Source organism: Dendropsophus ebraccatus, chromosome 8, assembly GCF_027789765.1.
Source record: "Dendropsophus ebraccatus isolate aDenEbr1 chromosome 8, aDenEbr1.pat, whole genome shotgun sequence".
Classification (NCBI taxonomy): domain Eukaryota; kingdom Metazoa; phylum Chordata; class Amphibia; order Anura; family Hylidae; genus Dendropsophus; species Dendropsophus ebraccatus.
Genome location: NC_091461.1, coordinates 15,217,348 through 15,232,811, shown reverse-complemented (window position 1 = coordinate 15,232,811; position 15,464 = coordinate 15,217,348). Strand labels below are relative to the sequence as shown.

Genomic DNA, 15,464 nt, shown 5'->3' with positions numbered 1-15,464 from the left:
ATACAGTACAGGATGGGATATGTTGGTGCACTGACTGTACTACTACTACTGTACTGTGTATGCACTCCAGCAGTCTTATACAGTACTGTACAGGATGGGAGATGGTGGTGCACTGACTGTACTACTACTGTACTGTATATGCACTCCAGCAGTCTTATACAGTACAGGATGGGAGATGGTGGTGCACTGACTGTACTACTACTGTAATGTATATGCACTCCAACAGTCTTATACAGTACAGGATGGGAGATGGTGGTGCACTGACTGTACTGTATATGCACTCCAGCAGTCTTATACAGTACAGGATGGGAGATGGTGGTGCACTGACTGTACTACTACTGTACTGTATATGCACTCCAGCAGTCTTATACAGGATGGGAGATGGTGGTGCACTGACTGTACTGTATATGCACTCCAGCAGTCTTATACAGTACAGGATGGGAGATGGTGGTGCACTGACTGTACTACTACTGTACTGTATATGCACTCCACCAGTCTTATACAGGATGGGAGATGGTGCACTGACTGTACTACTACTGTACTGTATATGCACTCCAGCAGTCTTATACAGGATGGGAGATGGCGGTGCACTGACTGTACTACTACTGTAATGTATATGCACTCCAGCAGTCTTATACAGGATGGGAGATGGTGCACTGACTGTACTACTACTGTACTGTATATGCACTCCAGCAGTCTTATACAGGATGGGAGATGGTGGTGCACTGCCTGTACTGTATATGCACTCCAGCAGTCTTATACAGTGCTGTACTATATGTGAAGCCTCACCAGTGCTAAACTCACCAGGTACAACCCACCATCTACGCTCGCAAAAAAGTTCAGATACAGAGCAAAGTTTGAATTCTAAACATTACTTCCAGGTACATTTTCGTTCCAATACCGCGGTATTACTGTACTTCAAGACTGGGTGCCCGAAAAATTTTTTTTTTTATAATGAATCCCACAAGGGTGATATGCATCAAGGAAGGAGAGGCAGGACTACGTACCTTAAGTGGTGATACATTAAATTTATTTTATATACACTTTGTTCTTTAATTCCATAAGTTTCACTATATAATAAATATGTTTGATGATTACAAGACAAAATACACAAGTCTATGTCCCCCCCTCCCCTCCCCCACTTACCCTGCAGGGGAACATGATAGAAGTCCACCCTATGATAGAGCCCGAAGGACTACAGTAAGAGAAATCATAGCGACCACTGTACATCGGGGCTCCAGGCCGGAGATCACACTGGAGACTTACCCAGCCGGTGCAGCGGGGGGCTACAGTGGCCTGGATGGTACAAACTAATACTGAAATAGTAATCAAGAAATAACTAAAAAAAAATACATCAATTGTTTATGAACAAAGCAGCTCTTGTACAGACTGGGCGCTGGCATTGACCTGTGGGTATCCAATGCCAGTCCACAATACCCTGCATGTATGTGTGGAATGGTTACAGTGTGTGGAACTAGTAGTTGGAGGGGGGGGGGGGATTGACTGACACAAAACATGGAAACAGAGGGGCAGCAGGCAGGGACAGGGGGGCAGAGGGAAAGGGCGGCATAAAAGGAAGAAAGTATGAGATGCACAACACAATGCCCCCTGGCAGACCCGCACAGCCTAAATTATGAGAAGACATCACAATGATACGCGGTACGGAGCGGCTGTGCATCCTGGCGGTGGACAGGGGACGGTCTGTTCTCCAGGAGAAAGAAAGGAAGAGGTTCCCAAGGTGCGGCCACTAGAACTGAACCCAGCTGGAAGACTGCGGAGCTTGAGAGGACAGACTGCTGGACAGAAGAGAGAACCCGACAAACTCAGAGGAGGGCGCAAGCAGGTACAGGCTCAACGTCATACACTGCAGAGGCAGGGGGTGTGGAACTACAAATCCCAGCATGCCAAAGGCTGTAATGCAGCTGCCCCACCACCCATGAAGCCACAAGCCGAGCCACAAAACACCACGGCGGTAAAGTGAAGCTCAGACTTGGTGGTAACAGACATAAAGCACTGCTGCTGCTGCGCAACAAGAAAGCCCTTCATTATAGATGAGACTGTGCTGTGCTACTAGAAGGAAATCAAATCAACTGGTGCCAGAGATTAGTAACTTACTTCTGTTGGAAAAATCTCAAGACTTCCAGTACTTATCAGCTGCTGTATGTCCTGCAGGTAGTGATGTATTCTTTCAAGTTTCGAGAGCACGAGAGGTTTTCTATGAGGATTTGCTCCTGCTCTGGACAGTTCCTGACATGGACAGAGGTGGCAGCAGAGAGCCCTGTGTCACAGTGAAAAGAATACACAACTTCCTGCAGGGCATGCAGCAGCTAATAAGTGCTGGAAGCCTGGAGATTTTCTTTTTTTTTTTTTTTTCAAAAGAAGTCAATTACAAATCTCTGGCACTTTCTTACACTAGTTGATTTGAACGATTTTTTTTTTGTGAACTCCCCCTTTAAAAGGGGTTGTCCAGCAAAAATCTTTTTCTTTCAAATCAACTGGTGTCAGAAAGTTATATAGATTTGTAATTTACTTCTATAAAAAAAATTCCAGTCTTTCCATATTTATTAACTACTATATGTCCTGCAGGAAAGGTTTTATTTTCAATCTAACACAGTGCTTACTACTGACATCTCTGTCCGAGGCAGGAACTGTTCAGAGTAGAGGTGGCAGCAGAGAGCACTGTGTCAGATTAAAAATAAAACATTATTCTGCAGGACATACAGCAGCTGATAAGTATGGGAAGATTTGAGATTTTTTGTTTTATAGAAGTAAATTACAAATCCATATAACTTTCTGATACCAGTTGATTTGAAAGAAAAAGATTTTCTCTGGACAAACCCTTTAAGCAGCTGGGCTGCATGAACAATTTGTGTATCGTTCGTGCAACCATGGAAACTGACAGCACAGATATATATCCCTGCTGCTAGTTTCCAGATAACAAGCAGTGTATACTTACTATCTGTGTTCCTTGTGATCCTGCATCCAGCTCTCCAGTCCATCGTCTGTATCTTGAGGCCTGCTTCCTCTGGCTGTCAGTCACTCTGAAGGAGGCGGAGCCTGAAGATACAGCCGGTGGACTGGAGACTCTGATGCCAGATCACTATCAGCGGGAATGGTAAGTATAGACTGCTGCTTGTGTAAACCACCTGTCAGGAGATCCATGGAGGGTTCCTTACCTGCTGGCAGTATTAAAGTCACCCCACAGGTCGGCAGAGGCAGGAGCGGCTTTAGGAGGTGGCACCGGGGATCCCAAATCTAGCAGGATATCTGAGGAGACATAGAATGGGCAAGATTTGCAGAATTTTGCTTCATTAAAGCTTCAACTGCTTTGCACTAGATGGCTGGGATCTGGTGGCGGACGCTTTTCCATGAAGTGCAGACATATTGGTTGTCACCTCTGAACATCTCAGAAACTGAAGATGAAGCTGTCGCTTTCTTACTGATAGGACGGTTGGTCAGGATCAGCTTCTGAGAAGGGTATCACGAAGAGACAACCAACATGGCTGCCCTTTCCCCAGTCAGGGGAGGGCTCAAAGGTCGCTGGCGAGTCACATGACATGGCAGCATCGCATCAATCTGCAAGCAAACCCAGCGTTCCTGTACGATGGCTACGGCAGTGGGACAATCAGAATAATGAGGACATGGACGACACAGGAGGCAAATCATGGCAATACAGAGACTCAATCATGGCGACCAGATGTCTATATGTGGGGCATAACCGTCATGGTGAACAGCCGAATCTCTATCCATAAGTAAATATCATGTCCGTGTATCTCCCTTCACACAACCAGTTATACTGGGAAATACAGCCAGACAGGATAAAGGATGCTGGGAGCTCGGTGTGACTGCACTGCAGGGCCCTACAGCATCTCATGTTATGGGGCGGTAAGACACGGACTGGCACACCCACCTGGGCTGGAGGGTGTGTTGTTGGGGGGAGGGGTGACATGATTGGATATCGGGGTAGTCACAGGCATGGTTGGCGTTGGGATCTTCCCCCCAGGAGGAGGTGGTAGCAGAGCGATACCACCAGCGCCGGCATTTCCTCGAGGCTTACTGGAATCTTTCTTTTTTATGTTCTGGTTGGGAATAAAACAGAAGATTGATAAGAAACGTTTACAGGATGAATAATCGTGTGTGAGGTGCACTTATAAAACATGGTTGTGGGAAGAAGCCATCAGTACCTGCGGATGCAGGCCGAAATGGAGCCCTCACCCTATGACTACAGGAGGGGCTTAGAGGACAGAAAGCAAAGTACTCCCCATTTTGTTGCGGCTTTTGGCAGATTTCACTCTTTGAGTTACAGACCATGAAATAAAGATTTATACAAAATGGCCTCCATAATACAGCATGTAAACCCTACCCCCCTGCATGTTACTGTACTGTGCTGTGCTTTAGGGTGGGTCTACACAGACAGATTATTGAAGCCAAAGCCAGGAATGGATTTGAAAAAAGAGGAGAAATCTCATGACCTTTATGACCTGTTCCCTATTTATAGTCTGTTCCTGGCTTTGGCTTCAATGATGTCAGATTAATCTGTCAGTGTAAACAAACCCTAAGGCTATGTTCACACAACGTAAGAGACCGGCCGTTCCGTGATCCCGGCTGGGTCACGGAACGGCCAGTCTCTGCATGGATCATCCCGGCTTAAGTACTTATGATCTTTCCGGCCGCGGAGCTCTGATGCGCCCGCATCAGAGCTTCCCATAGCACACAGTGAAGCGAGTGGCCGGAGCCGCTCGCTTCACTGTTTGAACTGACAGGTCTTTCTGTGGCCGCTATTCAATGAATTCCGGCAGCAGAAAACTGACATGTCAGTTTTTTCCGGCGCCACATGGGCCCCCGGCTGGAGCGTATACGATGTGTGTGCGCTCCGGCCGGGATCCCATTAAAAATAAAGCTATATCACACCCCTCAAAACTACGGCCGTAGTTTTACGTAGTGTGAACATAGCCTAAGGGTGTTATTACACGGGCCGTTGGGGGCCCAATAACTGTAGACAAGCGACGATCTGCTGGATCGGCGCTCGTTTACTGGGCCTTTTCCATGGCCCGATTATAGTTTAACAAGGGCTGCATGGACATCCTTACCAATGTCCTTGCAGCCCTTGCTTAAACTTTATACATTACCTATCCATACATTACCTCCTCTTGCGGTCTGCTTCTCCCTGGGTCCCGGGCGCTCCAGCTTCAGAGCGGACTATCAGCTTAGACAGGCTGCTATGAAGCTGGAGCGCGCAGGACCCAGGGAGAAGCAGACCGTAGGAGGAGTCCTGCAGCCTAGATAGGTAATGTAAATCGTCAGCCGACGGCCGCGCACCGCTATTACACGTAGCGATGCACGGTTGGTGCCTGATGATCATTGTATTTATTACACGGAGCGATAAACGGAGGAATCGGGCTGATTATCGCTTCATGGAATAGGCCCCTTAGACTCTGAGGGACACCCTACCTATCAGATATCGATGCCTTACCCTGAGGATAGGGTCATTTCCCATCAATCACATTTGAAGTCATGGGATCGGAAGGAGCGCACATGGACATCACCACACGGAACCTACCCCGATGTTCAGCTTGATCGTCTGCCCTTCTTTGAATCCCAAATCCAGCTTGGGTTGATTGTCCTGCCCTTGGGGTTCTTTGGAGAAATCCGATTCCTGCTTCACCCACCTGAGAGAGAAGTAAAGAAGTGTCACACCGTCTGGATTATTGTACCTCTTAAAGAGTCTTTAAAACAAACAGGATCTACTTTAAATAGAAGCTGAAGGTAATGACGGCCATTTACGCTTTAAATGCTGCAATCTATAGTGATCACATCATTTAAGGAAGTCAGTGACTGTGACCCAGACAGGCGGAGGAAAAATACTTACCTCTGTCCAGGCTCTATGTGCAGATCACAGATAATACTGATCAATGCTATGTAATAGTAATAGTAGCATTGATCAGTATATACAAGCTAATAATTGTATATGTAAGTCCCTAGGGGAACTTATGAATTGTGTGCAAAATTTTTTTTTTTATATTTAAAAAAAAAAAACACAAAAACACACACACCTCTCACTAATAAAGGTTTCAATCCTCCCTTTTCAATTATACAAACAGAAATATGTAAAAAAAATAAAAAATAAAAATATTTTATAGTGTGCAGAATTGTCCAATCTACTCGAATATAACAAATATTGTTCCTGCTTGGTGAAACGGTGCAAAGGCCCTATTCCACGGAACGTTCATGTCAACTGATTGTTGCGTCGTTTGTCTTTCAAACATGTTGAAAAACAAACGACTGATACAGCAACGATCTGCTGCAGTTGCTCCGTGAAATAGGAGCATCGGCAGCAGACGCTGCTGTATCCTATGGGCTGCCTGGACAATCAGCGATCCCCCGGGCAGCCTCCCGTAGCTCCCCCAGACTCACCCGCTTGCTGCTGCCGCGTGGAATAGCGGCAGCAGCGAGCGGGGAACGAGGAGCAAACGAGCACTAATAGCGCTCGTTTGCTCCTGTCAGTCGGCCCGTGGAATAGGTGTGGCTCATGGCGCAAAAAATAATCCCCCAACCAGCCCTGTAGGTGGAAAAATAAGAGCGTTACGGTTCTTAAAATACAAGGAGGAACATTGCTTCAATCTGACCTGGACATCCGAGCAGCAATCACCTTTGGTCATGAAGGGGTTAATGAGGTGTTTCCATCTGATGATATAATCACATTTCCACAGAATGAGGGATACCAAGCTGATCCCTGGGAGACCAATCTCTGGGATTCCTGAGAATAAGGACGTAGTTGTCCCTGGAACTAATGCCGCGTACCTCACATACACAGCCAGCACACTATGCATTCTCTAGGGTGGCCCCATAGAAGATAATAGGAGCACTGACTGCTCCATTTACCTCACTGTAGCAAACCTTTACAAGTTCCTAGAGCAGCACTGAGCAGTCTAACCTGTGCATCCAGCGCTTTCTGTGGTCACAGAGTCTGCTTCTCTCCTCTTCCTGCTCACTCATCCCCCTCAGCCCCTCCCCCCTCCATAGACTATAATAGGCTGGGTAAATCCGTTTTCACTCTGCTTCTCTGTCATGTAGACAGATTTTTCGTAATTATGAACAGATTAGATGGGGGGGGGGGGGGGGGTAGGAAAAAGCTATGTGACTACTGGAAGAATCTCTTCTGCCTAATAAAACCTATCAGAGACTTATATTAGCTTGTACTATTGACTTCTGTTATTTGAAATGGCAGATCCCCTTTGAAGGGATATTCCAATCAGGTAAACTTTAGTTAGTTGGGTGATGGGAAATGAGAAATAAAGCATTGCAATTTGGCTTTTATTTGAAATTTTACCCCTCAGTCTGGCTGTTATGTTGATAGTTGTTGCCCAGGATGCCCAGGCCGTGCAGTGACGGGGCGAGTGGCCAGGAGCTGGTAAGTATGCTTTTATTAGAGTGAGTTCACACAGAGTAAAAGAGGCAGAATTCCGTGACGGAACTGTCCGCCGCGAAATCCTACCAGCCTCCGTGACTCTTACTCTGTGTGAATTGGCGCTAACCCTGATGTCTCCCTGTTAGGGCCCTATTCCACCGGACGATTATCGTTCAGATTATCGGTAAATCGTTCGAATCTAAACGATAATCGTTCGGTTGAAATGCAGTTAACGATTAACGACCAAACGAGAAATCGTTGATCGCTTTATAAGACCTGGACCTATTTTTATCGTGGCTCGTTCGCAAAACGTTCGCAAATCGTTCGCATTGAATAAGACGTCATTTGGTCGTTCGCAGTAGATACGAACGCAATAGCGAAGAAATATTGAAGAAAAAAAGATCGTAAATACGATCATAAGTAACAATTATCGTTCCATGGGAATGAGTGAACGTTTTCAGGTCTTTCACAATAGCGGTCGTTTGAGATTGTTAATCGTTAACGATTATACGAACGATAATCGTCCGGTGGAATAAGGCCCTAACATCCCAACTGTGTCCAGGGCTTGGATTGTCCCTGGAGACGTGTTATATCAGAGGGACACATAGCAGAGCTGAGCTCATACAGGTCAGCACCGCTGCGTCCTGTCCTTGCTTTCCCCACGTGGAACCTGGAAGCGAGAGCAGGAAGCAGTAAGATTGAGCTGAAAAAGGGGAGATGGGACAATCCCTTTAGGTGTCAATTCACACACACAGGATCTGCTGCAGATTTCATACCATGCTCCATCATTTAGTTATATAGATATCTGCAGCTTCGATTCTGAGACATCTGATCTGCTGCAGATCCTGTAAGTGTGAATGGACCCTAAAAGAAATTTAATCTGCCAAAACCCATATTGGCAACAAGACAGGACTTTGTTTCCCACTCACTTGAAGTGATCCTGTAAGGATACATTGAAATCAAAGGCATCCCCCCTGTCTGCAAAGCCGATGCCGATGAAAGCGCTTCTCCCTAAGGAAGAGAAGAAAGTGAGTGGTTACAGGTGATAGGACGTACACTGCAGAGATACGGATACAACGGACGTACTGATTATAATACAGTGGAGCCAATAAGGTATGGTAGAAATAAGGAGGTTGAGTGTCTGAACAGAAGCTTTAACCAAAAATTAGTGGAAACCACAGAAAGGCTCCCCCCCCTCTCGACTGTGCTGCTTTATATCCCTGATCCCGACCTGTCACCCTGGAGCTAGTGCACAATGACAGCATGGGAGATGTGGTGTAACAGCTGGAGAGCCGCAGCATGCAAACCACTGGATTTAAAGGGGTTGTTCACCAAAATCCTTTTTTCTTTCAAACCAACTGGCGCCGGAAAGTGCCAGAGATTTGTAATTACCTCTATAAAAAAAATAAATCTCAAATATTCCAGTACTTATCAGCTGCTGTATGTTCTGCAGGAAGTGATGTAATCTCTTCAGTCTGATACAGTGCTCTCTGCTGCCACCTCTGTCCATGTCAGGGACTGTACAGAGCAGCGGCAAATCCCCATAGAAAACCTCTCCTGCTCTCCAGACTGGGAAGAATATTACTTCCTGCAGAATATACAGCAGCTGATAAGTACTGGAAATAATAGAAATAAATTACAAATTTCTGGCACTGTCACTAGTTGATTTGAAATAAAATTTCTTTTTGGTGAATTACCCCTTAAAAAAAGTTGTGTAGTTTCTGGATTTGGCCACTAGACGTTGTTGATACGGCCAGTTTATCATCCATGCTCCATGCGAGTCTGTCACTAACTTTTTACTTCACTGAAAAGAATTCATTGTGAATGTATCTGTATACGGTCCTGGTGTATGATGGGACAATGTGTACTCCGACACCCACCGTGCCCTATAATAGTGGAGGCGCTGTGTGATGTCACTGCCAGGAGGACGGCCGTCATACACAGGGGCACACACTGCAGCAGCTGGGATCAGAGGAAACTCAGATCCTGGATGGTGGCGCTATAGCTGTGATCACTGAAGCTGCCATCGCTATGCTGACAGGCTGGAACCAGTTATAGGGACACACAACTAGTCCTGCAACAAAACAAGAGCCCAGACTGCTGTGAGGTTACTGGTTTGGGATTGTCCTGAAGGCTGATGGTAGCCGAGGGGGCAGACATCATCTGTACCTGTGTGGCCCATGGATTATGAGGGGGGGGGGGCAGAGGATGTTACTGATCACTGATCAGCATGGACCCCCTGTGAGCAGACATCATCTGTACCTGTGTGGCCCATGGATCAGGAGGGGGGGGGGGCAGAGGATGTTACTGATCACTGATCAGCATGGACCCCCTGTGAGCAGACATCATCTGTACCTGTGTGGCACATGGATCAGGAGGGGGGGGGGCAGAGGATGTTACTGATCACCGATCAGCATGGACTCCCCTGTGAGCAGACATGGTCTGTACCTGTGTGGCCCATGGATCAGGAGGGGGGGCAGAGGATGTTACTGATCGCCGATCAGCATGGACTCCCCTGTGACGCCATATGTCACTTACCGTTTCCGTCCTGAATCCTGATCACAAAGTACCGGCTGGAATCTGTCACCGTCTCCACCGCGATCCCGGGAAACTGATCGACCGGAGCCTGAGCGAAGAGCTCGCCTGTGTGAGAGGGAGGAGGAGGGGTGTGAGGGGCAGGTATAGCCTCTAGTCACACAATCCCAGCTCAGGAAACCAGTGCTGATGGGGCAGATGTCACTGTGAGTCCAAGTAATGGGGGAGGGTCACGTGACAGGAGATGTAGTGGGGGAGGGGGGGGCAGGTGACAGTAGGTGTAGTGGGGGAGGGGGGGGGTCACATGACAGAAGGTGTAGTGGGGGAGGGGGGGTCACATGACAGGAGGTGTAGTGGGGGAGGGTCACGTGACAGGAGGTGTAGTGGGGGAGGGGGAGGTGACAGGAGGTGTAGTGGGGAGGGGGGTCACATGACAGGAGGTGTAGCAGGAGGGGGGGGTCACATGACAGGAGGTGTAGCAGGAGGGGGGGGTCACATGACAGGAGGTGTAGCAGGAGGGGGGGGGGTCACATGACAGGAGGTGTAGTGGGGGAGGGGGAGTCACATGACAGGAGGTGTAGTGGGGGAGGGGGAGGTGACAGGAGGTGTAGTGGGGGAGGGGGGTCACATGACAGGAGGTGTAGCGGGAGGGGGGTCACATGACAGGAGGTGTAGCAGGAGGGGGGGTCACATGACAGGAGGTGTAGTGGGGGAGGGGGAGGTGACAGGAGGTGTAGTGGGGGAGGGGGGTCACATGACAGAAGGTGTAGTGGGGGAGGGGGTCACATGACAGAAGGTGTAGCAGGGGGAGGGGGTCACATGACAGGAGGTGTAGCAGGAGGGGGGGGTCACATGACAGGAGGTGTAGCAGGAGGGGGTCACATGACAGGAGGTGTAGCAGGAGGGGGGGTCACATGACAGGAGGTGTAGTGGGGGAGGGGGAGGTGACAGGAGGTGTAGCAGGAGGGGGGGGGGGGTCACGTGACAGGAGGTGTAGCAGGAGGGGGGGGGTCACATGACAGGAGGTGTAGTGGGGGTCACATGACAGGAGGTGTAGTGGGGAGGTGGGGGGGTCACATGACAGGAGGTGTAGTGGGGAGGGGGGGGTCACATGACAGGAGGTGTAGCGGGGAGGGGGTCACATGACAGGAGGTGTAGCAGGAGGGGGGGTCACATGACAGGAGGTGTAGTGGGGGAGGGGGAGGTGACAGGAGGTGTAGCAGGAGGGGGGAGTCACGTGACAGGAGGTGTAGCAGGAGGGGGGGGGGGGTCACATGACAGGAGGTGTAGTGGGGGTCACATGACAGGAGGTGTAGTGGGGAGGTGGGGGGGTCACATGACAGGAGGTGTAGTGGGGAGGGGGGGGTCACATGACAGGAGGTGTAGTGGGGGGGGGGGTCACATGACAGGAGGTGTAGCAGGAGGGGGGGTCACATGACAGGAGGTGTAGTGGGGGAGGTGACAGGAGGTGTAGCAGGAGGGGGGGGGTCACGTGACAGGAGGTGTAGCAGGAGGGGGGGGGTCACATGACAGGAGGTGTAGTGGGGGTCACATGACAGGAGGTGTAGTGGGGAGGTGGGGGGGTCACATGACAGGAGGTGTAGCAGGAGGGGGGGGTCACATGACAGGAGGTGGGGGGGTCACATGACAGGAGGTGTAGTGGGGAGGGGGGGGTCACATGACAGGAGGTGTAGTGGGGAGGGGGGGTCACATGACAGGAGGTGTAGCAGGAGGGGTGGGGGTCACATGACAGGAGGTGTAGCAGGAGGGGTGGGGGTCGCTACCTGACACCTTGTCCTCCAGTTTGATGAACGCCACCTTGCCCTTGGACGTCAGCCTCATCCTCCCGGTCCAGTCCGGCTGATCCAGCTTCCAGTCCGAGGCCCTGACAGGAGACATGACAGGTAACGGGCAGCAGGATTATGGTGACACATCGCGGTGCAGCTCTATATCGGGGCGCCGCCCCCTCACCTGTAGCCCCGGTTGGATGCCCTCGGCGGGATCCGGTAGACGCTGATCTCGGGCTTCACACACAGCACGGACTCGTACTCAGCCTCCGCCGCCATCTTTACCAAACCCTACCAGCTGACAGCCTGACTTCCGTTCGTCACCATGGAGACAGCATCCGGCCGCCATCTTGACCATCACGTGGATCATGTGACGCCAAACGCCGCATTCCAGCTCTGCAGATTACGTCATGTGCAGTACCAGCACGTGACCTGTGGATGTCGCTGTAACACTTATGGCCAATGCTGAGGCGATTACTACATTAGGTGTTGCCTTCCCGACAGTATATGCACGTTCATGCTGCAGCGACACTCACTGGCGGAAGCTGGTACTGCAGTGGTTGTATTCCCATTTATCCTGCAATCACTACAACTCCCAGGATGCCCAATAGGCCATGACCTCCTGGAGACAACATGAGAGACACGGTGTGGCAGTAACTTGGTATCCCTTCTCTCCTAATACAGTGTAACTCCACCTTACAAAAAAGGTTGTGAAGCACAAGGGTCCTCACTGAGGGGAGTGCTTCCATCCACTGACAGCAAGCAGAGATACTGAAAGCCAACAGGCATTGAATATTATAAGAAAGCCATAAACATTCATATAGAGATGTCCTATAGGTGGCGATCTCGCCTGTGGGGTCCTCCACCAGAACAGCCAATCTACCCCAGCCTTGTGCCATTATTCACACTGGTATACAGTGTAAGCTGTGGTCATTGAAGGTTACAGGCCACTGTGCTAAAGTTTATTTTGAAAAGGTGAAACTGTTATGAAAGACGTGCAAAAGTGTGCAAATGTGAGTTCTGCAACATGGGGCAACTCCATCAGGAAAAGGCTGCGAAGGGGATGAGGCCGGTTGGTGATGTTGCTCCTTCACTTCATGATCAGTGGATTCCCAATCATCAGGTGATAACATATCCTAGGATTGGCCAAAAGAAGCAGAACGTCCTCCAGAGGGATCGGGCACTGACCAATTGCCACCTCAGCCAGTACGGAGGGGGTTCATATACCCTAAGAACGCTGTCATGGCGGCTAGCGATAACACTGGTCAACAAATTTTCAAAAGTTGTTTGGTTCAGATATAAAATGATCCATTTCTTAATGATTTTAATGTGCTGAATTCAAATATCACAATGAAAAATGTGAATTGTCTCTAGTTTCTATGATATGGAAGAGTTCTCATTACTGTTTTGTGAATTGTATAGAATACAGTATAATAGCCGACATATCTATTACTTCTGCAATCATAAGGAAGCAAGTTTACTGTTCATAAACTTTTTATATATATTCATAGGAAACTTAGTTCTATCTGAAATCAACTACAATTTACAGGCAGATCTAAGAATATTTACAAACTAATTATGTTTATTGAACTCTGGGATGTAGGTCCTTATTCAATGGCTACTCGGTGCATTTACACGTCTTTTGTATTCATACATGGTGTTAGGGTGAGACTTAGAATAAAGTCTCCCCGCTATACCTGGGTGCTGCCTTATACTGCAGCTGGTCTGGTCTGTGGGTCTCTGAACCATAATTCTCCCAGGTTTGGGTGTCGTCAATGCAGATATGATGCCAGTCTCATCTGGGGTGCCATTATCTGTGGGGGAAACACCCACCCCCAGTCTTAGCGGGACTCTAAATTATCAGTAGGGTATTTTTACAAGCTTGGGAGACATGACACAGACACAGGATTCTGTGAATCAAGCTCATCATTTATTGGACAAAAACACATATTTATACATACAAAGAAAGTTGGCGTCCAACCAAGAAGGACATGGGCAGTGACCAAGCTCCTATTGGTTAGATGTTACATACATAGTAATTCTTGTTCTGATTGGAGTGAGTGTCAGTTATGTATCTATTACTCAGCATGTGAGGGGCGAAGATTAATTAAACAACTTCTTATTTTCAAGGGATCTGAACCCTGGGTGTTTACATATCTTGCAAGAGCGGCCATGTGTCCCCAGCTGTCCTCGCTCTAATCTTATAGTCAACGATCCTCAGACCCTAAAGTAAAGGACAGATTCCACTAGCCATAGACAGTAAATAAACAAGTTTTCCTTGTAATACAGATGGTGAATAGATAGACTGGGGGCCTCTTTCCCAATAGTTGCATACACAGCATTTATACACAGCATTATACACATTTTAAGACTATAGAATGGAGGAACAGAGACAAAATGTCCTCTCAACTCCACATTTTCCCCCATTTGAACCCCCATCCACCTCCCCTTCACCCCCATTGTCCATTCTTTATGGTTCTTTGCCGGACTCCGCAAGGCACAACGGTTGAAGGAGGTGCAAGGGTTCAATCAGTCCTTTGTACTGTTGAGAGAGTCCTTGTCCTGGACCTCCATAGTGTATGATATCCTCGTCCTGGACCTCCATAGTGTATGATATCCTCGTCCTGGACCTCCATAGTGTATGATATCCTTGTCCTGGACCTCCATAGTGTATGATATCCTTGTCCTGGACCTCCATAGTGTATGATATCCTTGTCCTAGACCTCCATAGTGTATGATATCCTTGTCCTGGACCTCCATAGTGTATGATATCCACGGTTTCGTCACAGTTTTAATGCACATAAAATGAAACACATTTTAGTCTCACGATTACATATAATATAAATAGACATAAGGCGAATGGAAAAAGAGCTTAAAGTACACATATAAGCACACATACTCATAAGCCGCCCCCCTCTACACATATGTTTATAGGATTCAGAAATGAGAAGTGTCTCCCCACCCGCTCTCCCTATTATCAGCTTCGTAGTTGCCTCTCGGGTGTAGTTTATCCCAATCTATATTCTTGTTACCGTTATTATAGGGATCAGTGCTTTAAATCCAGCTTTTCCCTGGTCCCGGCCTTAATATCATCAGGCACCCACCCCCATTTGACACCCCTAAGGTATCATTATACGCATGTGGGTCACATCTGCCAGGGACTCTAGTTCAGTGTTTCCAAATGTAAAATAATGCGCATGGTGAGGAGGAATCCTCCATCTTATATCAGCAAGAGGAAGAGGGTGGTAGTAATAAGAAACTGAATACAAGAACAAGGGGACACAGTCTGAGGTTAGTTGGGAGAAAGGCCAGAAACAGCACAAGGGAATATTATTTTATTGAGAGTAGTAGATGCTTGAACAAACTATCAGCAGATGTGGTAGGTAGACCTGCAATAACTGGAAGAAAATACTAATATGGCAAACTAGGGTGGTCTCTCTCTTCCAACAATCTTCCATGTTTCTACCTCATTTTGTATCTAGAAAACATCTTTATGATCAGATCACACAGGTCTAATGACTGGTCCCATCTCTTCCTGTATATACTATACTATACTAACATACATTAACCGTTCAATTATTACTGACGTGTTTGGATCTTACTGAATTGTCTCTCGTGTCACTGAGATCATCACATATATATACACATAAAATAACTACCATAGAAAGAAAAACAAGGTGTAAACTATACATCTCCTAAGGTTTCAAAGCCTTTTCATGGAAATCACATATCAC

The 15,464-nt window shown here is 47.9% G+C and overlaps 1 protein-coding gene across 2 annotated transcripts; it reads right to left on the bottom strand.

Moving 5' to 3' along the window:
- Positions 1–1,008: 1,008 nt before the first annotated feature.
- On the bottom strand, positions 1,009–12,066 carry NECAP1 (NECAP endocytosis associated 1). Of its 2 annotated transcripts, none has more exons than XM_069978845.1 (8): positions 11,915–12,066; positions 11,728–11,828; positions 9,947–10,051; positions 8,338–8,419; positions 5,561–5,669; positions 3,911–4,079; positions 3,177–3,267; positions 1,009–1,793 (listed from the first exon to the last, which is right to left on the bottom strand). In XM_069978845.1, exons 1-8 carry the CDS (start codon positions 12,007–12,009, stop codon positions 1,748–1,750), a joined length of 798 nt encoding a protein of 265 aa, XP_069834946.1. In that variant the 5' UTR covers positions 12,010–12,066; the 3' UTR covers positions 1,009–1,747. The 2 variants fall into 2 exon arrangements, with proteins under 2 accessions (XP_069834946.1, XP_069834945.1); XM_069978844.1 differs by having other exon boundaries at positions 1,009–1,796; positions 11,915–12,064.
- Between the last annotated feature and the right edge of the window lie 3,398 nt (positions 12,067–15,464).